Source organism: Dunckerocampus dactyliophorus, chromosome 11 (assembly GCF_027744805.1).
Source record: "Dunckerocampus dactyliophorus isolate RoL2022-P2 chromosome 11, RoL_Ddac_1.1, whole genome shotgun sequence".
Classification (NCBI taxonomy): domain Eukaryota; kingdom Metazoa; phylum Chordata; class Actinopteri; order Syngnathiformes; family Syngnathidae; genus Dunckerocampus; species Dunckerocampus dactyliophorus.
In genome coordinates, this window is record NC_072829.1 from 24,645,286 (window position 1) to 24,670,288 (window position 25,003).

Genomic DNA, 25,003 nt, shown 5'->3' on the forward strand with positions numbered 1-25,003 from the left:
TGTCACATATGCACTTGTCGTATAACCGGTCTCATGGCAAATCTTGAAATGCTAAAGCACAAGGCAGAGAATCCACTGGATAATTCTTTATTATATTATATTGATTTCACTCATATGCAAGTTAATGTGTACTGAATAGCTATGAGGTATATCATGTGATGATAATATCCGTGTTAAACTCACCTGGTGAAAACAGGGATGAACCATAGTCTTCTGTCTTTTCCGAACACTTGCTGCAGATTTTTGCGTATGCCAACGTTAAAGCCGTGCCGGTCCGGTCCGTTGACAAAAACTGGTGCAGAGAAGGCCTCTGGAAAAGGTGATTTGAAGGTTACACACATTTTCAGCATTCCATCTCATTCCTCTTATGACAAACCTAAAGTGGATCTGTTTTTGGCCACCAACCAACAGTGGTAACCAAAGAGGAACATGAGACTGACAAAGAACATGAGCGCCACAAACATGAGGAAAAGGACGTGGAACTTTGCAGGCCCGTTTGGCAAGTCCCCCTGGGAAAGACAGAAACAGGAAAAACACACTGTTACACTTGGATCACATCCAAGCCGTTACTGCTCATTTTTAATTACACTTACCACCCAGAATTTGATGAAATACTGGAAGACAGTGGCTGTGATGAATATGCAGTAAAGCATGGAATAGGAGAGGAAAAGCAGGAAATACTTGTAGTTGGAAAAGCCAACACAGTTATTCACCCTGAAAGAACATTACAATATTAGATCAAGAAGTCACTACTGTGGTAAATGAAAGGAAAATTTAAACTTACCAGGGACAGTGGTGGTCCATTTTCAAAACACACCTTTAGAAAAGAAAGGGTTATTATTCAATCATATAAAATCCACTTTTAGTGTGGTTGTCCGTCCCGTGACACGGGTCAACCTAGAAATAAGAAAGAATGAACTAATCCCCTCCAGGGTCAAACTCTCCGAATCATAAGAGCTTTATAGCTGTACTGTACTGTTTAAGTAACATTCTTAGCCATCATACAAGCAGAGCTGCACCATTTAATCAATGAATCAATGATTTATGCATTTTTTAATGTATGAATCGACAACAATTTTGGTATTCGATTAATCGTTTTTTTATTCAAACATGTAAATATCCTCAGATTTCAGCCTCTCAATGTTTTTAATTTCCTTAGCCATCCATAAAGGCAGATCTACTGTCTCCGTGTTTTAGGCAAAACAAGTTATTCACACACACCAGCTTTGACTTTGGAAAACAGCGGTTGACATTTTTGCCTCTTTTCTGACATGTTGCGGACCAAACCACTGTTTGTGTTTGCTTCATAATAGTTTGGTCGCTCTAGGGCAGGGGTGTCCAAACTTTTTCCACCAAGGGCCGCATACTGAAAAATCAAACGATGCGAGGACCACTTTTACAACCAACACATGTCGATATGCTGAGACCTTTTTTTTTTTTTATTTAAAGAAAAAAACAGCCTGCCTCTGCCTGCAAACACATCCAGATTTAATCATTTGATAATAGCTACATGAAATACAGGTGGATCTCAATGAATTACAATATCATGGGGAAGTTGATTTATTTCAGGAGTTTAATTGAAAAAGTCATTCAAGCATATCAATTCACTCCAGTGTTCCCTTGTTTATCGCGGGGGATAGCCCACAATAAGCCAACTTTATTTTTTACAATTATTATGTATGTTTTAAGGCTGTGAAACCCCTCACCATGCATTTTATACACTTTTCTCAGACGGGCATGAACATTTTCTCACATTTGTCTCTTGATTACACTCTCTCTCTCTCTACACTCTCAAAGTACAAATTTCGTTAGAATTTTAATGACCAACTGGGTTGTACACAAGAAATTATTAAGTGATTCACACATATTTCACTCCTCTGATCGTGCCTCTTTCTGGCGTTGTTCAACTGTAGCGTTTTTGTATCCTTGTTAAAACATATTGCTCCTTTTTACTCCTCTAAGAAATTCATTGCATAGTATAACTGCCTGTTTTACTATGCATATGACAATAAAACTCTTGAATCTCCTCGTCTTCCTCTGCATTTTGTCGACATTGTGGGTTTTGTCGGGGAGAAAACGTTTGCCGTAATTAAACCACAACTTCTGTTTGCTAGCGATCATACAGCAGGAAACACGGCAGTGCTGCACGAAGGAGATTGATTGACCATGGCCTACAGCCAGTCAGATCGCAGAACACAATGGGCGAGTTCTCCCTTAGCCAATCAGGACTGTTGTGTCTCTATATTTAGCTGGCTATTGTCTACTGTGGGTTCCTAATATGCTCATTCAGGCACATAAACACATACTGAGACGAGGTGGAGGGACGACGTCTCTACTCCAGCTGCACACGTCTCACGAGTATACAACACAGTCTACTGGTATCAGTAGTAAATACAATAACAGACACATACAACAGAAGACCGATAGATCGCTCTAATACACCACAAGAACGCAGAACACAATGCACGTTCATATGCTGTTAAAAAAAAAAAAAACGGTGAGTCCACGAAAGGTGAACCGCGATGTAGCGAGGGAACACTATAAACACAAGACTGAAATAAGAATTAATATAATCATTTTGAAGATTATAGCTCACACCCCCAATTCAGTATCTTATAAAGTTATTTACTAGAGTATTTTCATATTTTAACCTACTGATGCAAAAGCTTCCCAAGTGTTTAAATTGCCTTTTACTCTAAGTGGAACTCTTGAAATAAATAAACTAGTTTTACACAATATAGGGACGTCTCACATCACGTCATGGATGATGACAATTTAGGGCATATTTTATGTCTGTTTTTTCCAACTCTATGGTCTTCGGGGGTTTTCGAGTTAAGAGGTTCCGCTGTATTTTGAATTCCCTTGCGCTGGCGAATCGACAGGACATTGCCTTCTAATGATGGCCACGGCTCATAATCTCTTGCCTTGGTCCATCTCTAATTGAACACATTGGGGAGGAAAGGAGGACTTACGTTTCACAGACCGAGCAGTGGTGACAGCGGTCAGGCTTCAGCACCTGGCAGCGGTCGCAGAACCTGATAGCTGGACACAAGAGGAAGGCCAGTTGAGTGCAGGACATTTGAGCTGAGCGAGCTTCACTTAACTTCCTGCTTAGCCATCAGCACTAATGAAAGAGAGGCATTGGCTGATTGATGCTCATACTTGTTGCTTTACCTCTTGCACGCGAGAGGTTGCGCTACGGCTTATGCACCTGCCTCAGTGGTAAGGATCTCATTAAATATGCGTTTACACTCATGTCTCATCATGTCATATCAATGTTAATGAACCATTCTTTTTCTACGGTGGAATGGAGAATTCTAAACCTGTCTAAAAGGAGAGAAAATCCATACTTATTTCAAACTTGTGAACCAGATTCTTGTTTTTAAAAACCACTGAAGATGTACATTATATTATTAAGCCATCCTACAAAAATGAATGATTTGAATCAATCTTTACGGGTCCAAAAAAAAAAAAAAAAGTTTACCTCCAGACTGAGCTCGGGTGTAGATGGGAAGTTTCTTAGCAATCTCAACCAGAATTTGTTTCTGTGCATCCGGCCTCTCCTCCAGCTCGTATCTTTGCTTGTCTGAGTAAGACAGCTGAAACTAGAACCACAAACACATTCCGTTAGCCCAGCCATACCATATTGTGAAATCATACTGTTACAACTGTGGTCGTAAAGTGTGGATTTTATTAGATTTTTGTTGTCTAATTGTCCTAAGGTCCGTGTAGGTTGTGTGTGTTTTTTTTGTTTGTATTAAGGGATGATTGGTGGACATAATCTCCCGTAATTTCCGGTGCGTAAACCGCTTTTTTCTTAAACTTTGAACCCTGCGGCTTATACAGCGGTGCGGCTAATGGCCATGTTCTAATCTTGTGACATCTCCTTGACTTCAGAACTATTACTAATTGATTAAATACTGTGCCGCTTGCGAGTCAGTGAGGAAACGGTAGCTCTTTCTTTGGAGGGAGCCAATCACAAGCTATAAGTGAACTCACAACGAACTTGGAAAGTCATTACTCACAGTGTCATCTTACAAATAACGTTAAAATCATCACACAGCAACTTAACACTCCAAAGGTATCTAAGAAATATACCATAAAAGTACCAGTATGAGTCATGCATTTTGTCCCAGCAGAGCTTTTCATTGGAAATTCATGAGCTTTCGGTAGTGACCGAAAGGACAAGACCACGTGCATAAGCGTCCGAAATGAGTTTTCTCCTTAAGGTGGCTGGGCTCTCCCTTAGAGATAAGATGATATGCATTGTAATCCAAGAGAAACTCAAGTGTTTCGGGAATTTGGTCAGGATGCCCCCCGGACACCTCCTGGGGAGGTGTTCATGGCACGTCCGACAGGTAGGAGGCCTCGAGGAAGACCCAGGACACAGACAGACTATGTCTATCAACTGGCTGGGAATGCCTCAGGATCAACTGGGAGGAACTGGACGAAGTAGCCGGGGAGAGGGAAATCTGGGATTCTCTGCTTAGGTTGTTGCCCTCGTGACCCAACCTTAAACAAGCAGAAGATGGATGAATGAATGGATGGATGGGTGGTTTCCTCGTTTCTGTGGCTAGTTTGTTTTTTGTTTTTTTTACCTTGATTCACCCTGAAGTTTCTTGAGTTCATTCTAAAACTGATGTTACTTTTCTGTTATTGTAAATAAATCTGTTTTTGTTAAGCATAAAATGATCTAGATTTAAGGGAAATGTTGTGTCCTAACACCTGCAAATGCAGCACATAATGTTCTTGTCGTTTTGAAAACACATGTACCTTCTTGCATGGGGACGCGGGAGGTGTAAAGATGGACTTCCAGTAGGTCCAGGAAAACATCCCAAAGCACACATGGAATACCAGCAAATAAGCCGCTGCAAACACAACCATTAGGATTACACTGATATCCTATGGACACCATTGTTTATCATTTAAACGTGTGGATAACTCACCTTTTTCCAAAGTGTTGGACAGGGTGACTGCAGGAGATAGAAGAACAAAGTATATGTACACAATTTGTACGCGTTTTATTAGATACATCTACAAGCTAACAACACTAGCCAACATAAGCATCACAATGAACACTATTTATCCATGGATACAAAAGCACTTTAACACACGGTGCGTCTTTACAAAAGGCAAAGAAATAATTACAGAAAACTGAATGCAAATAAACACTTCCGCATAGTTTGCTAGTTCCTGCTGTGTAATTTAAATGTGACAACACTGCTGTGCGGCAAACTGCGGTAATGTCTACGGTTTTAGCGAGTGAAATAACCCTTCAAAAACACGACAAACGACCATGTTTGTGATACTTACACAGACATAATTGAAACACGTACGCGTAGTAGGACCATAACACCACAGACGCGATAATAAGCACAGGTATCCAGGAGAAAACCCTTTGGCAGCATCTCAAGCCTCTGGAGAGCGCCATACTCCATCGAACCGCGGCTCCTCTCTGTGCTCTATTAGCCTCCCTGGGCTTCCTGATAACGTCATCGGCGGCCGATTCACCACACTCTAAAAGCCTCAGAATATAAATTAATACTCATGTACTTCCATACTATGGTGTCTGTAATTTCCTGTATTTTTAAGATAGGTGTATGCCAGCCCAGGTGTCCCTAACCACTAAATATCCATCCATCCATTGCTTTCATTACTGGTGAGCTGGTGTCTATCCCAGCCTTGTTAGAGAACAGCGAGTTGAGCAAAAAGTACTGACTCACCGAACAGTTGGACATGCGCATTCGGACGTTTAGAGGTGAGTTCACCTGGAAAGTTTATAGTGCATTTTAGTTTCGTCCTGAAATTTCTAACTTTTTGCAGTTACGCAGAAGTTCAGCAAAGTAATTTCGCTTTTACTTGAGTACAATAATTTAGTACTCTCTCCAACTCTGCTTAATTCTTCATACAAGTCGAGTGATATTTGTAGTTAAAAAAAACCAACGCCTTTGCATTTCGGCAGACTCACCAACAGAGGACGCTGTGAGCTTGTTCTTAAACTAAAGCCAGGCTCTCAAAAAATATCGGTTCAATATTTAATCCAAAATCTTCTCTTCTGTCCTTTTGTGTCGACGTGCTTTTTTTCCATTGTACCAAAAATTCCCGATACTTTCCCTTCATGCTATCACGGCCACTTTTGCCCAATTGAAACCCACTAAAACTACATTTTGTAATTTCTTGTTATTTACGATATTAAATTGATGTAAAACTGCTGTAATTCTAAACACTGGAAATTGTATTTTTTTTCCTTTCTTGTCATTTATCCATGTTTGTCCAAGGTATATTTAAAAAAGAAAAAAAGTAACATTTCTACTTAGGTGATGTAGAGTATTTTCATTTTTGAGGTTGTTTTCCAAAAAGTGTACTGTGCAAACAAACTAGCATTTCAAAGGTCAAAAACTGAAAAATGAATGTATATTTTAAACTTATGAGAGGAAGTGATGTTTTCTTAAAAACATATGTTGCATTTGCATAAAAAAGGACTTGGTGGCCACTTGTGACCACGCGCACATCAAATTGATTAACAAAAAATAGAACAACGGCAGTGAGTTAAACAGATCATTGATGATGGCATAATATAAGAGTAAGAAGTCTGTTGGTTTGTGGGCGTGACAATCATCTTTGTAATTTCCCTCCATATCCTCAAAGGACATGCTAATTTGTCCCTGTACTCTTTCTGTTTCTGAAGATTTATGGCATATCGTCATTGTCTGACGTGGTACTCCATGGTCCTCCTTTCACGGTGTCCTGGGAGCACACAGATCTTGGAGAATGGAACCGTCCAGGCTGTTTTACGTAATCCAGTCTCCCCACTTTGTAATGAAGGAGACCTCTGGGATAGGGGTGTGAGGTGAGCTGCACCCAGTCCTGACCTCCTCTCCTGCATCACATTCTAGGCCTACTGTGACAGCCCCCCCACACCCTTTCCCCTTTCAACATATCATCTGTCACTGGCTCTTCCTTGCATGGCGCAACAAGGCCCCTCCACCCCATTCCGGCCGTCTGCATTGCACTTCAAGCGACCGTGCCGAAGTAAAGGTGGTGACAGTTTCTCTCTCTGCGGAGGCAGGGAGGGGCCATCCATCCATCCCCTGGCACGGTAGAAAACCCCTCCACTACAAAGCCATTGTGTCTAGCAAAACAGTAACGGCCTTTTCATCAAAACATTTGCCCCCGAGTTCAAATAAAACATATCAGCAAGTTGAGGCAGACTCCTCCCCTCAGATGAAACCGTGTGATGGAGGTGCATTCCATGCCACCTCAGTGGGAGTCTACATAAACAGACAGTAAAAAGAAGACAGAAGAGCCTGTTTGGGCAGAGTTAACGCAAAAAGACTGCAGTTTACAGCATACCACCATGTGGGATCGGTACTGACAATAGCAGCAGGTCCCCAGCTGCGGCTCATGGTCACACCTTGAGGATGAAGTGGCACTTAAAGTGTGTATTTTATGTAACCCCTCAGACTCTCATGTCATGCACTTGTTCTTCCTCTGCAGCCATGAGGAGCATGCTGATGCTGCTAAGTGACAGGGAGGCTTGTTTATGTAGAGCAGGGGTCTCCAACTCAATTTACCTGGGGGCTGCTGGAGGTAGAATCTGGGTGAGGCTCGGCTTCATTAAGTATTCAGTCCGCAATCACATTTCAACCAAGTGACTAACTCATCAACAAAGAAGGCCACCAGTCAACATGACATGTGCGAGTCACGGTGTCATAAAAGCAACAACTCTATAACATCACACAGCAGCTAACAGGGCGATACCACATACCCCGTGTATGTGCTGCTACTACTCGTGGATGACAATAAATAACAACTATGTTAACTCTGAACATGTAACTTTAGTAACTTTTTAGAAAACAAGCCTCAAGGCATGATGGGACTTCTCCCATCGCCGGGAGGGATGCCGGCTCCCAGCATACATTTCCGGCACTTGTTTTGTAAAAAGTTGCTAGAGTTATGTGTTTAGCGTGAACATAGTTGTTGTTGTATTGCCCATAGTAGTAGTTGTTGCATTATGTTTGTTTACTTACCTGTTACATGTTGTCATTTTTGTGTTTGCACCGTGATTGCATTCAGTGTTCTGTCTAGTGACCCCAGTCCATTTCCCTGTGTGACGAGATCACTGTGAGCTCAGTCTTGGCTGTTTTGCACCCGATTAAAAAGCCTCTTCCCTTAAGCGAGGCAAAGTGCCTTTTATCATCTCTTGTGGGACTCAAGTTCACCAGAATGTATGTAATATTAACATAAATCACCCGGGATGTGCGGACCACACTAAAACTGAACTTTGATATCAAGTCGGGTGCCACAAAATATGTATGTCCCGCGAGCTTGAGACCTCCAAGGTAGCGCGTGCATGTGTTTATATTTACCTCCACCAAGGCAGATATACAATATATAGATGTTGTCATGTTGAATTTATTTTCACTTGTCACTCTTTGCATGAATGGTAAATCCCAAAACATCTCCTTCTCCTAAAGTCAAATTGTCCTTTATACACCAGGAAGAAGCCTACGAATAAAATGAAGTGGAAACTCAAAAAACAGGAAGGAAGAGGAAATAATAGAAATAAAAATAATCCCTTCTAAGGTCAAATTGTTGCCATTATTAAATACGTGTTAACCGTACAGGTAAGCTTTTAAGCTTTTAACATTCTTAATTGTAGCTTGGCAGTAAAATGTAACATTTATGAACTGTATACTAAGAGATGTTGAAGCTGTGACCAGCGTGCCGAAGGAGCTTGCTCCTGGTGTCTGGGTGGTGACATTTTGATGTACGTTCCATTTTTCTTCTTACAGAATGAACGGCTTGTCATCTTAGTTATATTGTACTGAGCAGCCAGGACATAGAAGCTTGTACCACTTTTCGTCTTTCCATTTCTGTTTCTATAGTTGTCATCACGCCAACAGCACATGCACGTGGTGTTTACAAGGAACATGAAAGACGACGGAAGAACCATACTGTTGAATATTTTTGCTTCTTCCGACTCCTTCCTGAATTGGTCGAGTGTAAACATGTGCCTCAGTTTAACATTGTTAAATATGTCCGAAACAAAGAAAACAATTACCATTACATTGTTGTTACACTTTTCGTCTTTGCCATCGCTGCTCCAGATCTGTGGTGACACACAAATCTGTGAAAACACACAAAGCCAAAGATAAAGCAAAAGGCACTTGCAGAGTTCATCATCTTTGTAATGCTCACATTGCGTGGAGAATGTTTAAATCTTGGATGACTTTAGAGGAGGATGGAAAATTTGGTTCAACTCCAAATTGCAGGTGATCGACATAAATGGTTCCGCGAAAAGGAAAGGAAAAACTGCCCTTACGAGTGAGCAAGATTTCTAAAGACGTGAGGTACGGACACAGAAAGGTAAAATTTGTGTGGATCTGGTTGAAAGTGCTGATTTTCAAGGTGATTTTTTTTTTTTATTGCCTTTGTTATGAATAGTTTTTAAATGTCCACATTTACGAACGCCATTATTGTTTTCTAGTAATCAAATGAATTCCTATTTCAAACCTCTCTACACCATTGCTGTTAAATGTAGCACGTTATTATGCACTGATATCGATTTCAAACGATCTGGATGCGACTACAGTCGCCACTGTTCACGACTACCACACAGGAAGCTCAATAGCTAGTCATCAAGAGTTGTGGTTGCTTACTCTTCAGGACAACACTGCCCCCTAGAATTAATATGCACTAAACCAGGGGTGGGCAAACTGCGGCCTACGGGCCTCATCAGGCCCGCCAAGCATCGTAATCCGGTGCTATTGTGGTGCGCTTGAGTCGCCAAAATAGTCAGATTGATTTGTGTTAACTTGCTGTGGATTTGTAGTGTTTTTGTTCCGTTGCACCGTGAGCAAGTATGTCATTCTGTTTGATGACTACCTATACACAGCATAGACGGCCCCTCCGTCAAATTTTTTTAACTCAAAGTTTGCCCACCCCTGAGCTAAATCCAAATTCTTTGACATATGTGAAAGTTTTTCAAAAAAGTAACTCAATAATTACTTCCCCTGATAACTAATTACATTTATGAAAGAGTAATTATGTAACGAATTCAATTACTTTGGGGGAAAGTAACTATAACTAATTGCTTTTTAACTAATTTGCCCAACACTGACAAAGTTGTACAATTTGGTGCTCATGCAAAGTAATAAAGAGATCTGCACGCTATTGTGGGCTCTTCTAGTTGTTTTGTGCACTTGAAGACTATACCTGTTGCTGTGTGTTTTGCAGTGCCACAAAATGCAGCATTTGATTGTGATAGGATTTCCATTCCATTCCCCGCGTGCTTCAGTGTCTGGACGCGGATTTCATCATGTCTGAATTTGTTTGAAGTCAATATGAAGCACATATTGGAAAGTCTGCATTGGTATTGACGTTGGTGCACATCCAGGCCATCAAAGCGCTCTGGGTTGCCCACATGACTTCATTCAGACAAAAGGTGAGCGTGCGTGAACATCAGACATGAGCGCAGCCCTAATTAGAGGGTCACAGCAATGCAAGAAAACATAGTAATGACTTCAAAGAACACACCACTTGCGATTGAACAGAAAAGCACATCAAGCGCTTTGCAATGATATATTAAAAGTGATGTGTTTCTCTGCACACCTGCAGGTGTTATTCTGTCTTGTCGTACTCCAAAGAATAATGCACACTATTTTATACACCATATGCTCACGGGAGAGACGGACATCTGTACAGTTGGTGTGACATCAATGAGCTGCACTCTGCGGAGCAAGAAAAGGCCTTATATTTCTGCACATATTCACACTTAACAGCAGAACAAACAATGACAGGGTGGAGGAGGAATTGCAGACACCTCACCCAGCATGTGTGAAAATAAATCTGCGCAAGGGCGGAGACCTGTGTGTCTTCAACAATCACAGTAATTGACATGACCATGCCACGTGCAGGACAGTAATTACACTGTCTAATAATAAAGACATTTTATTACAAGTCACGCACTCACTTTGGAAAACAGAGGTTTTCATTTGATTGGTGTCAATCGGTCTTAGGCTGCATTCACACTTGTGGTTCAGTACTTCGGTCTGGATCAGATATACAGTATTTCAAAAAGCGTTGCTTTACTCTGCTTTGCATTCATTCACACAAAGGCTCAACAGTAAAGAACTTATGCATATGCAAGTAAGGGCTAGATTGGGCAGCTTTTGTGGCCGATTACGTGACGTGAAAAAATGAAATATGAAATATTCCAAACCAAAATGCCGTCTGCTGGTTATTTTTATATTCAGCTGTATTTACCAGCTTAGAGTTCACAAAAAAACTTCGAAAATATACTATCAAAGACTGCCGTTGTCACACAAACAGGGAGAGAGCAGAGCAGAGAGACAGCACTTCCAATACATTTTCTTTTGCATATTTATTATGTCTGCATGGTCCGTGTCTGAACCACACCAGAATTCACGTACAAGTGGACCAAGACCCCTTTCTCAAGCGCTCTCTGTCCAATTGTTTGGCGCATACCAGGGTTCGGATGACAATATGAGAATTACAGTAAACATTCATTTATCGTGATTGATTGGTTCTAGACCCGGCATTGATAAGTGAATTTCAGCAAAGTAGGCTTCTTTATTTATGAATGAAATATTTTTGTAGTCAGAGCATAGAAAACCTGTTTACGACCTTCTAAATATGGTTTTTAACATTATTAGAACCCTCTAGACATGAAATAACACATCTATAGTCCCCTTTACACAATGCCCAATATTGTACCCACAATTAGAGAAAATAAGGGACAGCTAGGCAAAGCGTGTAAACAAAGATGCAAGATAAGTCGCACGACAATAAGTTTGATAAGGGAGTGATCAAACACGCTGGCATCGATTGGCGTAGCCTGTGTCTCGCTGTCAAACAGAATTTATGAGGTTTTACAGACTAGTTATGATTCTCGGGGCAATACGGGACAATGTGCAACCGTTGTCGACTCAATATGAGTGTTTGCAACCCACGTGACACAGCACACATGTAGTGTTTGCCGCCGCACGGCGATCGCTTTTTCTGATCGGCTTTGAACGGCATATGCCGATCACATATTTTTTTACAGCATTCGGCCGATATTGATCGATGGCCGATCTATCGGACCATCCCTAGCCGTGACCCAATGTCCGTAAATGCACCTTATGGTCTTTGCTTGCTACGCCGCCTTGAGGTGCGTGCCTAGGCAGCCACGTAACTGTAACAATCCCTTGTAAATAGAAGATATTTGAGAAGTTTGAGTTGAAAGATTTTCACAATTTGACAATTTCACAATTCGCCGTTTGTCATTGAGGGGTGATGGTGCGTGCCGCAGCCAAACGAGTTGAGAACCACTGTTGTACTGTATACATTTGTATGTATATATTATATATTGCAACTGGTAATAAATGTCAGCTTTTTACGTACCCCAAGCAAATCAGATCTAATAGAATGTTTTTTTCTTGTGAAAGATGGATAATAATCCTCAGTAGGCCTGTAATGGCTTTGTTTTCCGTTCCCTTTTTCAATGCAAAAGTCTGATTGACCATTTTCCCATTTCTGTATGGAAAGGTTCTGGAGTTATCCTTGCAGAGGACATTCCTGAGCAGGTACTTAAGGGATGTTTCCATTTCTCCAATTTGATCCACACGGCCAAGACTGCGACTGTGAGAGTGGAATAAATAGAACATAGAGAGGGATGGATGTGCCATCAGATGGAGATGTTGGAGCAAAGACATTCACACGTAGGGGTGAACTAAGGTACAAAGATGCATATGAGCGCTGATGGAACTCACTTGCAAAAAGTTTCCATTTTATCCAAAGCCCACTGACAGAGTCATCAAAGTTTTTCATGCCCAGGGTTACCAAAACAAACAGGTTGAACATGTTTTGTGACGTTTCTGGGGCTTGTAAGGGACACAGTCTGGAGCCACAGGGGCTGGGTGCTGTGGTCAGAGCGTGTTTATACCCAGCATATCTTATACCCCGAGAATCCAACCCATGTAAAACAACACATACATGTTTTTGCAGTGCAGACTAAAGGACAGACTGTACATACTAGAAACAAGCAGAACAACATTATTAGCCGGAACCTATTTTTAAAATAGTAAAAGGGTACATAAACTTGTGAGTTATTGCTGCCTCATAAATTGTACAAATGCGGCATCACCCCTGAGAAACACCACTGTATGACAACCATATTGATTATGTTGCCTGCACGGTGAATTAGTGGTTTGCACCATTAACAGTGAGAAGCTTCCTGGCTTGAATCCAGGCATGGGGCCTTGCTGAGAATGCAGTGGGGCTCTTGCACATGTACTTTCCCCCTTTTTAAAAAAAAATGTACAGATATGTTAAAGAGATAGTTTGGATTTTTTTTTACATGAAGTTGTATGACATCCCCATCAGCTGTGTAGTACATCAACAGTGGCTTTTCCCCACTTCGTCCCATGAGCTGAGTTCTGGTCGTTTTTTGTCGTGGGGGAAGTAGTTCCGGTTAAGTTAAGCGTTTTGCTTCTCACAACAATATGCGTTCAGCAGCGTAATACATTTGCATCACAAAACCGATTCCCCAAAAAAGTCAGACCTCTCAATCACTCTGCGTTATTTTCTCTCCGTTCGTATCACTCCGGACTGCCGCTTGTCCATTGTTGTGTATGTGTTCCACAGTGTTTCCATGCACGGATGAAGACTGCAATCCGCGCATGTAAACACTGGAACACATACACAACAATATATACTGATCTGCAGTTTCTGTTCTCACTGAGCATATATACGTGCTTTCACTTTTAAGTCCCCGAATACGAGAAAACTCTCTAACGGCGGCAGAAAAAGTAGCTAGATTTGTCACTAGTCGCTTTCCAAAACAATATGTGACCATTAGGGTTTGGAATGTCACCAGATTTAGGGACGAGGTCAACAAGTTGGCGACACTGGGTCACATCAGTCCTTGAGTGAGATAGAATCACCACACTGCCTCGTAGTGGCGAATCTAGGAAGTATTTGGCAAAAACGACTTTTTGTAAGTGTAATTTTGGTTACAAGAACAATGTCCCGAACAAATTACAATTTCTCTGTTCTATTAATTAAGACAAAATAAAATACATCTCACAAAAGTGACCATGCATTTGAAGTAATTTGTGACGCACACAAACGCTTCTAATAACTGAGGAAATGTTCAAAAGTGAAGAATCCCTTTAAAGATTATCATCATTACCTCTGTTATCATTCTTTGTGTTTTCTTTCTTGGCCTCTCATCTCTTTTTAATGCAGAGATCCCGCAAATAGCTGCGTCAGAGCCATAAAAGAAGCCAAAGCAAAAAGCCACCTTTGCGTAGTACACACAACCCAGAAAAGGCGGGGCATTGCTGCAGCTTCGTTGCGTGATGACATCTGACATCACCCATTGAGCTAAAAGTCGATGTCCAGCGCAACTCCTAAGGTGCTCACAGACTCAAGGCATTGTGAGCAGAGTGGACTCCAGGCGGAATGTCCGCAGTCATCAGAGCCTTCATTGAGTGCACTGCCGCTCCGTAGTTTCCTGTCAAATTTCCGTGAAACACTCCATTTCCCACAATCCTTGCACGTGAACATGTTTTTTCTGTCACAGCATCCTACACTGATGACGAGGAAGAGGAGTTGCTCTGCCTGCAGGTTTTGAAAGGCAAAGGGGAGGAAGGGGAGTATGCCATGCTGGTGAAGGACATGATAAGTATTGATGCTGAAAAATACATGCCAAGCAGTGTTGAGTGACACCAGTACACGTGTACTGGTTGAGCTAAAATTGAGCTTTGTGTGCACAGGGCTTGCAGACGTCCGCTTTGAATCCGCATTGACCTCTGCGGACTCCGTTTCGGGTCCATTCCTCCCGAGTATGTTTGGGCCTTTAAGGTGTCATGGAGTCAGGTTTACCAATGTACTTTCTCATAGCTGCACCAGCTGACATCGGTTACATATGATTAGCACTGACATAAGATGGATAAATTGTGCTGGGACAGTGTAAAAAGGTTTCTGACTACAGACACTGTGCATGGTCATTGGTCGGCCCACATGTCAATCATCACATGCAGCAGGACCTCCACTCCAGGATACCTGTTTATGGTAGCACATAGAGCCAAGCCACTATTATGATTTGTTATTGTTATTTTGGCATAATGACATGATTAAGAGCCATTTTGAGAGGTTTTTGCATATTTGCGTGTGCGTGGAATGTTTTTCATCAAAACTCGCTTTTATCAGCAGGGGAAAAGCGAGTTTCATTGAAGGTCTTTCCGCTGATGTATTTTCAAAACGCCATCTTTCCACTGGCAGTGTCATGTAAAGCCTGGCAGCTGACTCGCTCTCCCCTGCGCTGGATCCAGCGTTATAGTCGTGCTGCTGTCAGGAGCCACTCGCCAGACCGACAGCTGCTCGGAAAAAGATTGTCGAGGCTTCAAAGAGAGCACGCGAGTCCCAGTGTGACAGTAAAAACCTTATCCAGTCGCTGATCGCTCTAAATGTTCACGCGCACACCTCCAGTGACCTCCTCGGCTTAGCAGGGCCAGAGACGACAATAAATCTGACAACTGGGGTTGCTTCATTAGCGCTGATGCAAGTGCAAGCTTGTGTTAATGTACGTAAATCATTAACAGAATCCCAAACAAAGGTTTTTCTTGGATAGTCATGTAAGATGAATATAATGAACTACTGCTGCATCAGCCTGCTTGTGGCTGAGGATTCTTTGTGCAAGTGATGAGCTACCTGCTCTTGAACACACGTGCAAAAACCACACGGCAAAAACAAAAAACACAGTGCACATGAATGCTGAGACTCTCCAGACAAAGATACACATTGTTTACATGACTGTGTTTCCGTATCCATGGCAACAAATTCAACCTGTCCACATGTCATCAGGTGGCTGATAATGGACTTGTCTTGCAGTGATGATGTCACTACATCTGTACAATGGAGAACCCGGGCATTAAATGTGAGAGAGCTCTGTGTTGAGGTAAGGATTATGGGGAAATTAAAGTGCCACCTCCAAATCGCTCCTCCATCTTTTAAAGTCACATAAAAAAGTTCAATCTATTCACTTGGGCATCAGTAGGAGCTTAGTTGCATTGTATTTTCCATTCATACATGTATTTAAAAGCCAAGAAAAATAGAGTAAAACCAGCAGTGCTACATCAAAGTCAGGCCTGTAAAGAGAGGTGAAAGGAAGAGAAAGCTGCAGAAATGGAGGAGGGGTAGACTTCATTTCATACGGCTCCTGTGTATGGATTCCCGCTCCCTCTTCCTGCACTTTGGCACGCAGGCACGCACCGTCTCAGCGCAGCAGTGCTCTGAGCTCTGAACTTGGACACCAGCCGAAACATTTAGCCGTCGCCGCCATCACACCTTTCCCTGCTGTCCCTCCGCACATTAATGCAACAAACTCTACATTTGAGCTTGTCTTTTTTACAGTTTATTTGCCTTTCCAAGGAATATGAGGCGGGCATCCCCTCACAGGTGCCAGACAACTTCTGGGGAGGTGCAGCAGCTTGAGAGAAATAAATTAAAACATATTTTTAAAACCTGCTAAAAGAGAATGAGCTGATTCTTAATTCCTACAGTGAGAGAGTAAACAGTCTGTGGTGAGCAGAAAACTCATATATGGCCACAAAATATGCTCCAGAAAATCAGTTTTTCGGGGAGTAGGGGAGGCCTCAACTGTATTATATTCTCTGAGGGGAGGCTCACTGTGTTAAAAAGCCCTTCTCTAGAGAATGGCACCAATAAGACCAACCTTGTCATCCCTTTTGCAATGGTACCTTGTTCACAGCATCATTCATGTTGATGACGATTACCTCTCTTATTCATGCAAGATATTGCAGTTAGGATAGAACCCATCCTGATGATATAGTATCAACATAATTGTCTATGCTCAGTGTGGAGCGGTAAAAGCTACTTCAGTACTTTGGGGATAAAATTTGCAAACTGGCTAGACACAGCGGCTAACTTTCCGCTGTGTCTAATACGCTAAGTATGTGCTTTCTTGTGCCAAATTCCTTAAAACAATAACAAAAGGCAAGACTCTAAATTGCCCATAGGTGTGAATGTGAATGGTTGTCTGTCTCGAAGCAGGAGTGATAGTTTGATGACAACCCATGTACATTTGGGACTTGCTTTATTGCTAAATAACATGGAACAAAATATTGTTGTCATTCATGCAGAAAACATGGTCAGAGATGATGCAGTCGTATGAAACCTTCAAAGTTTCTCTACTATGCAAAATTGACTTTTTAATGACGTTGTCACATTTACGTGTGACCCTTGAGCCTGTTTATGACCGCCAAACATCAGAAAAAGCTCATCTCCCTCACTACTTTTGTGAGCGGAGGCACTCAATGGGTTGCTTTTGAAGTTCAGACTTTTAATGGTGTCATGAAGGAAAAAAAACAGGCTTCGCTACACATCTTAAAACAAAGATGTGCCAATTAGCAGCGGTGGGAACAAGTCAGTGTTTTGCGAGTCTCAAGTAAGGCTCAAGTTTTTAATCTCAAGCCTCGAGTCATGTCTCAAGTATAGACGTGCAAGTTCAAGTCACGTCTCAAGTCAAGACGAGACAGGTCGAATCAAGTCTCAAGTCATAGACTTGACATTTTTGAGTCCTTACAAGTCATAAGCGCTGTTTAGTGTCTCCCGAATGCAATGCCATCTGTTAAGTTTGACAATGAATTGTTTTATTTTCGACGAGTGTGACAAGACTTAGTCACTGACTTAACATACAGGATTTATGTAATCCACACATTCGTTGTTTGTTCTCGAACCTGATTGGACGATAACAGATGCATGCAATGAGGCAAATCAAAGATGTTGTCTTGCTGGAAATGAAATAACATTAGTAATCACGTTAGTTAAATATTCTGAATGGGGACATACTTTACTCAACACATTCAAGTCATTTCAAGTCAACAGTCTAAAGTCCAGAGTCAAGTCCTGAGTCATAGATGTCAAACTCCAAGTTGATTTGCAAGTCTTTGATGATATTGTCAATTCGAGTCCAAAGTCATCAAAATTGTGACTCGAGTCCAAGTCGCGTGACTCGAGTTCACCCCTCTGCCAATTAGTCATCAGACAGCTACAGATGTGGGAGTTGTACGTTTGATCGTTTGCTTTTTCAGTATGATGCTGCTGTTAAAATGTGACTGTAATGTTAGAGTACACAATAGTAGGGCCTGATGATTTCCACGCTAGCGTGGATTCTTGTGGGAATTGACATAATGTGAATGAAATGCTGTCATCTTGAGGAGAAGGAACAATTATGTGGAGAAATATTTCCTCGGTGGACCGCTCAATCATGGGGGTAACACTGACCTGCCACCTCCCAAACTAAACATGCCGAAGCGGCCACCTGAAACACCAGTTAAGTTGGCAAAAAAACTTACTAAACTCATCTCTTACTCATCAGTGGAACGCATGAGTGGAAGCTGGCTGGGCTAGCTTAGTTTAGCAGTGTGTTTACACCGTGTTGTGTTAATAAAGCCATTGGAATTGTGTCTCGACTACCTCTGCCTTAACCACAAGCTTGGACATTACAGTTTGAACAATGTGTGGAGAGGCTGACATACCATTAGAAAAGTTAGCCAAACTACATCCGGTTCTAAAACACTGGGCCAAATTATCCAATGATGTATTCCATCAATAAATGTAAGCAATTAACGGACATTTTATTCACTGACACAATAACCTCATACCCTGTGGTGGTAAAATAAGTGTAAAAGCTAAAAAAAAAAAAAAATTCGGAAATAATGGAATTTGGGGGAAAAAAACAACATTTGGGAACAAATAAAACAGATTTTATAGGACCGTACAGTAGCGCTTATTGGAGCAACACACTCGAGAGAGAGTGGTAGACAAACACAGCTCATTATTTAAAAGCAACTTTAAACTGTCATCAAACATCAAGGCTAGATTTTGGCCAACACATTTCCAACTTCTGGGACCTCTGAGGCTTTCTTAAAATAGTTGAAAAATAGTATAATATTGGACCTTCATCAACTGGTTGGAATATCCTTTCACAATAGAGCCAAACCAAAGAGAAATCAAAGATTTTACTGAAAGGGCTCATCAACTAAGGTTGTTTGCATATTTACTTTTTTTGTGTTTTACTATTGACAAATATGTTCTTTAGCACTTACAGGATACTTAAAACGGAACTTATTCAGTATTTTAAAGCTGTTTGGCGACAAAAGTTTGACCCCTGGAACCAATTAGTTCTATTTCCATTATTCATCCGTTATTGTGTTGAGAGGGACCACTGTATTTGCAATCTCCTGCACTTGTGAAACCCTCATCTGGGGACCACGTAGCGCGCTATATAAGTCAAATTATGCATCTTGCCAAAAGTGGTAAAAATGCCCAGATGTGTTCTGGGACTTGAACTTTGGTTAGTTAGCTGTCTCAGCATACACGGCGTCACGTCATCCGGTCTGCTGTATGAGGGTCGTATTGCATCGTGTGCTGCGAAAGATCAATCCTTCTATATCAATCCATGCACCTATCAAGTTCAGAGTCCCATAGAAGCTGGAGCCTACCCCAGCTGATTTTGGTTAGGGTACACCTGTCAACCACAGAACTGACACCCGATTACTCTCACATTCACAGCTATGTGCAGTATATTATCTTCAACCAACCTACCATGCAAGACTGTGCAAGAACCCACACAAGTGCAGCAAGCAACAAGCTGACATGAATTTCACCCCGCATCATTCTTGTTGTTTGCCAGCTTCCCAAATCTCTTCTCCCAAGTCTGCATGACCATTCTTGCAAGCTTTGGGTCTTGAGAAACAGCCTGATGCCTGTCAATTACTAAGTAGTCCAGACAAGGAACATGACGGCACCTGCTTGGCATCTGATTGCCATTCATAACATCTGCCCTCCAAATTGTCTGCGGATGATGCAAACCTTTCTTCACGGTTCATATTTCCAGTTTAATTTTGTGTGTCCCCTTTAGGTTTGCACCTGCAGCCATGTGTTTTACCATCTACTTCAACACCGACACAAACAGATGTGGTAGCGTCTTTTTGGTGGGACAAGAGGTGAACTGTGCTGTGAACTCTGTTGTCTGGTCACGCCGAGGACAGCTGAGGTCACAGCAGCGGCCAGATAATCCCCATCCCTGCGCAGCACTCACGCCTGCGTCTAATAGAAAACAGACATTAATAGCAGATTCTTGCCTGTGATTAATGATGTTAATTCCATTTTCCAACCAAGTGTTTTTCTCCCTCTCTCCGTCTGACATGTTTCATCTGTTTTGCCATAGACAATTAGTCTGATTGTTTTGCATTGGCATCAAACTCAGCTGTTCAGCATGCACAAGAAGAAGAAGGAAGTAGGCAAACGAACTTGATGTCTCCTGTCACAACCTTTTTGGCCAAACAGGAAATAGTTACTATACAAATGCCACCGGGAACTGTGCATGTATTGTTACCAAATGCCTTTTTATTGCATAAATGCAAATGGTAGAGGAGATTAAAATGGAAATATTGTCATTTAATAAGGAAATGTCAACTACAAAGTGCTGTAAATGTCATTTGTGTGCTGTGATAAAGAATCACTGAGCATCAGAACCAGGAAACAAGTGAACAGTAGACCTACAATCCGCTTCCTGTCTCAGTCGCATTGTACTGAGCCACTGACGCACTCATACAACACCACTATTTACATAATATAGCACTGAAAAACATGATACACATACAATATACAGTACATATATGATGATGGTCTTCACCAGACTGATCAAAGTTAAAACGCAAAAGGTACACTTAATCATAAAAGTGGAGCTCCTCCAAAAATGGCACATCCATGTGGAGGCGATACCAGGAGACAGGCCAGTAGACCAGGGAAGGTGGAGATGAAAGGTAAGTCTAACCACAATTCACATTCTTCTTCTTTCATTATTACTGTCTCCTTCCTGAGGTCCCCGGTCACTAGCCCACCCCATGAAGACGCCCATTACTTCAGGGGGGACAGCTTTGTAAAAAAAAAGCAGGCTTCACTACACACCCTAAAATAAAGCCCGGCGCTCTGTCACCTATCTGTCAGTCAGGTCCAGATGTGGGCGCTGTAAGTTGGATCATTTAGTTTTTCGTCAGCAATTAAGTGAAAATGTATATTGTACGAAGCAGCCAGAACCCCTACAATGCTTTCCTACTTTACAAAAGTTTCATTTCTAGTCTATGGTGATCATCGCAATTTTTCCTCCTCTGCCATCACTACTTTATTGTCCTTTTGTGGTGGCAAAATACACATAAGAAAGCAAAGAAAAAGCAAAACATACCCGTGGTGAAGAGATATGCTGACTTCTTGCAAGATATGCAGAGATTTTACGTAAAATCATGCAGAACGACATTGGACCAATTTAGAAAATGGGCTTTCAAAATTCCAAAATGGCAACTTTGCAGGAATTGGAGTGGTTTCATGTTGGTAGCTATTTGAATCATTTGTTTGTTTGCTCATGTGTGTTTTCTGGCTTTCTCCCACATTTCCAAAACCATGCATGTTTGGTTAATTGCAGACTCTACCTTGTCCATAGGTGTGAATGTGAGTGTGAATGGTTGTTTGTCTGTGATTGACTGGTGACGATGCACCTCACCTATCAAAAGTCAGCTGGAATCGGCTCCAGCTCAGCCGTGAACCCTAATCAGGACAAGATGAATAGAACATTAATAGCTGGAAGTTTCTTTTAGTGTTCTTGAATGAGACAATTGTCAGTGAAGACTTTGTTAATGTTCAACGTTGACTTTAATTAATAATAATGTGGCAACTAGCGAAGTTGACAGAAAACGTAGTTAAGCTGCGTAACGCTAAATTAGCAGTTAAGCAGTTCATCTCACATTTAAAGTTCATTCAGTGTATAAGATGTGGCTCCTCGCCTGAATGACGAAGCTTACAAACCCACGTAACACGCAGTGACGTGCTTTATTGTTTCCCAATTTCCGATTTTTCCATTTTCATTTTTTACAATTCAGTTTTTCCCTTTTCCACTTTTTTACCAGCCTAGAAGAATGTGTGCTATTTGGGTTGGTGAACAAACTGCAAAAATGCTTACATTTATTGATGCGATACATCATTGGCCCATTTTGTCCAGTAATTGAGAAATGGATGTAGCCTAGCTAACGTTTCTAAAGGGATGCCAGCCTCAGCACATATTGCTACAACATCTTCAACAAACTCTAGTGCTTGTGATTAAGGAAGATGTAGTCACAGATGTCATTCCAATCGCGTTATTAATGTAAGATATTTTAATGACACGTGCCCTTTTTCCACTCATAACCTGCACGTCGTCAGTGGGCATTGTAAAGTGGTCCTTACATGACAGCAGCACACACACAGCTGCACTAGCTAAACTAAGCGAACCCGCTAGCTTCCATTCACGCTCCGTAACACAGGAGTGTCCAAGGTTTTTCGCCGCCATTTCGACATGTTTAGTAGTGTTTGTGTGGTCCCTATAATAATGCAACCAGTGGTCAGAGCGGCACTTCCCGTGCGAGCTCCCTTCACCATGACACAGCGGTTCGGGCACAGTGAGAGGGAATATCCAACGTCCAACTGACACATATGCCTGGTGGTGTTGTGTTTTCTTCTTGCGGCGGAGTGGCAACCGGCTTTGGGGCACATTACAGCACCTACCATGTTGGAGTGTGGCTCAGTTACAAACATGATACGGAAACCAGATCGTCCCGATCTCGTGGCGGAAGCCGGTATTATCCGAGCTTCACAAATACAGCGATCTCGATCGCAGTCGGTCTCGATCCTTAAGGTCGGACCGTGACATCCCTAATACAGGGGATACTTGCAGTACTGCTGCATCCTGAAGGGGTGGGGGCGTGTGTGGCCTGAAAGGTACTTGTCACTGACCTGCTTCCACAGAGAAAAAGCCAGCAGGTTTTTTTCTCTACTAGCAATAGCTAGCAGAAAATAACATGCATTCTATATGTTTTTATTCCTTTTTGAATGAATAAATGAATTTGACTGCCAAGATGGAGGGTTATATACTCAAGCTCACCAGCAGGTCATCAGGCCTTTACAACAAAGTATCACAACTTTTCCTGGAGAAGGAAAGGCTGCATGTACTAAATAAAAGGTAAGAACACAAATGTTTTTCACTTTCTAAAAAAAAAAAAAAAAAAAAATGGGTCTAAGAAGTATCTGAAAACAGTTTGAAAGCACTTTTTTTTTTAACCAAAATCTTTTTTTTGGTTATTCTCTTAACCTTAGCAACCTGTATTAACATTAATAAAACTCCAAAGGAGTCAGTGCCTCACAAGCCATGAACCTCACCGCACGTTACTGGTAACAAGTGTAAGTGTTGAGGTATGTGCAACGTGTGATTTACCAGAAAGAGGAGCTAGTGGAGGGAGTGGGGGGTGGGTTGTTTTGCATAATTAGTGCGTCATGATACAGCAGCTCTAAACACAAAGACTGCACAAGTGTTTGTTGCACTCTCTCAACCCAAACATGCAAATGGGACTTTATCGATTCCACAATGACATTCCCGTCCACTCTATCTCCGCAGGGTGCTCCGCCCTAACTCAATCCAGATGACCTCCATCATGTCATACTTGGAGGGGAACCAGTCTTACATGACAGGAGTGGGTGGGAATTTCTATACTTCTGATAAAAATGGGAAGAGTAGGAAAAACATTTCTAAGGGGACACAGTGTTAAAGAAAAGGCATGAGGCCTTTTTCCACAGCTGTTTTGCACATTGGCCCGAGTCAAGCAGCGCGGCTGCTAATGGAGTGATAGGCAGAATGGAGACCTGCTCCTCTGAGAGTCATTTTATGCTTCTCAGGGTGTTGAAGAAGTGCATTAGCAGGACCGCACACACACAGTTTGCAGTTCATTTCTCACACAAACACAGAGACTCTGTCGAAGCTCATAAAGTCACAATGCTGCCTACAGCGCTGAACAACAATAATTCTCCTTTTAGTTCCACGATTAGTCCAAATGTCTGGACCGACCGTGCATTTTATACTGGCGTGAGCTTTTTCTCAGAAAATAAATGTCTGCTGTTGATTGTGTCCAAAGATGACAATGATGAGAACACTAAAAAGCTGTAAATAGCTGACGGGAACTACTAACAACGCCTGCCAAGGAGGTTATGTGTTTTATCGCCATTTGTTTGTTATCTTTCCAAAACACAAGTGAGGCAATATGTGTGGCTTTGTCTGTTTGTCTACAGCAACAACACCGCAAAAACTGAAATCCAAGTTAAGATCATATCTAATCATAAATAATCATAGTAAAATGATCTGAAATCAACTAACTAACTAGTAAACAAAATATTATACTCATCATGTTAGACCAGTGTGCTTATTTTAAATAGTATGGACTACAGTAAAACTGAGAAAAAATAATCTGCTCTTTGACTTTCCGAATCACAATTTTACACTCCAGATCAACGTTTTAAGACCAACAGAAAAATCGCAAGAATTTACATTTTGCACGGTTTTGAGGTTTATGAGGTTCTAAGTAGAGCTTCAAAACGCAGAAAATGGAGTGAGATTAAAAAAAAAAACAGTAAGGAATTTATTGCAAACAAGCATGAAAGTGAAATAGGCTGCTCATCATCTGCCACAGCCTTTAAAAGCCAAAATCTTTGCAAAAATGTGGACTCACTGTCATTTTCTGTCAGGTATTCACACAGTCATGATTGCTTGATGGCAAAAGCAAAAAAGCTTTCTCTCTTTAGACGCAATTGTTGAGCTGCATAAGCAAGGCCTTTCGCAGCGCGCCATTGCTTCTGAGGTTGGACGCAGTAAGACAGTCATTTGAAAGTTCTTCAAAGATCCTGAGGGTTATGGAACAAAAAAGTCAAGTGGTAGACCCAAAAAAATGTCACCGGCCCTGAGCCGGGGGATATGATTGGCTGTCTGTCAAGACAAGGGGCGAATGAAGGTTGTTGCTGGTGCCGAGGGCAGTTCAATAACCATTACACGGCATCTGCGAGAGAAGGGTTTTCAGAATAAAAAACATCTTCAAAGGTCTCGTCTCCTTCA

General features: G+C 41.7%; 1 protein-coding gene across 3 annotated transcripts in view; it reads right to left on the bottom strand.

The window, feature by feature from the left end:
• The window catches only part of zdhhc15b (zinc finger DHHC-type palmitoyltransferase 15b), a 70,609-nt gene that overhangs the window by 7,460 nt on the left and 38,146 nt on the right, over positions 1-25,003 (bottom strand). The window contains exons 3-11 of one of the 3 annotated variants that reach the window (XM_054791374.1): positions 9,065-9,130; positions 4,947-4,973; positions 4,774-4,868; positions 3,485-3,605; positions 2,973-3,042; positions 785-817; positions 594-714; positions 377-509; positions 184-310 (exon numbers count right to left, since the gene is read on the bottom strand). In XM_054791374.1, the coding sequence (XP_054647349.1) occupies positions 184-310; positions 377-509; positions 594-714; positions 785-817; positions 2,973-3,042; positions 3,485-3,605; positions 4,774-4,833 (665 nt within the window). In that variant the 5' untranslated portion in view covers positions 4,834-4,868; positions 4,947-4,973; positions 9,065-9,130. Of the gene's footprint in view, positions 1-183; positions 311-376; positions 510-593; positions 715-784; positions 818-2,972; positions 3,043-3,484; positions 3,606-4,773; positions 4,869-4,946; positions 4,974-5,313; positions 5,702-9,064; positions 9,131-25,003 lie in introns of those variants that run through there. The other 2 variants (XM_054791372.1, XM_054791373.1) reach the window with 2 other exon arrangements.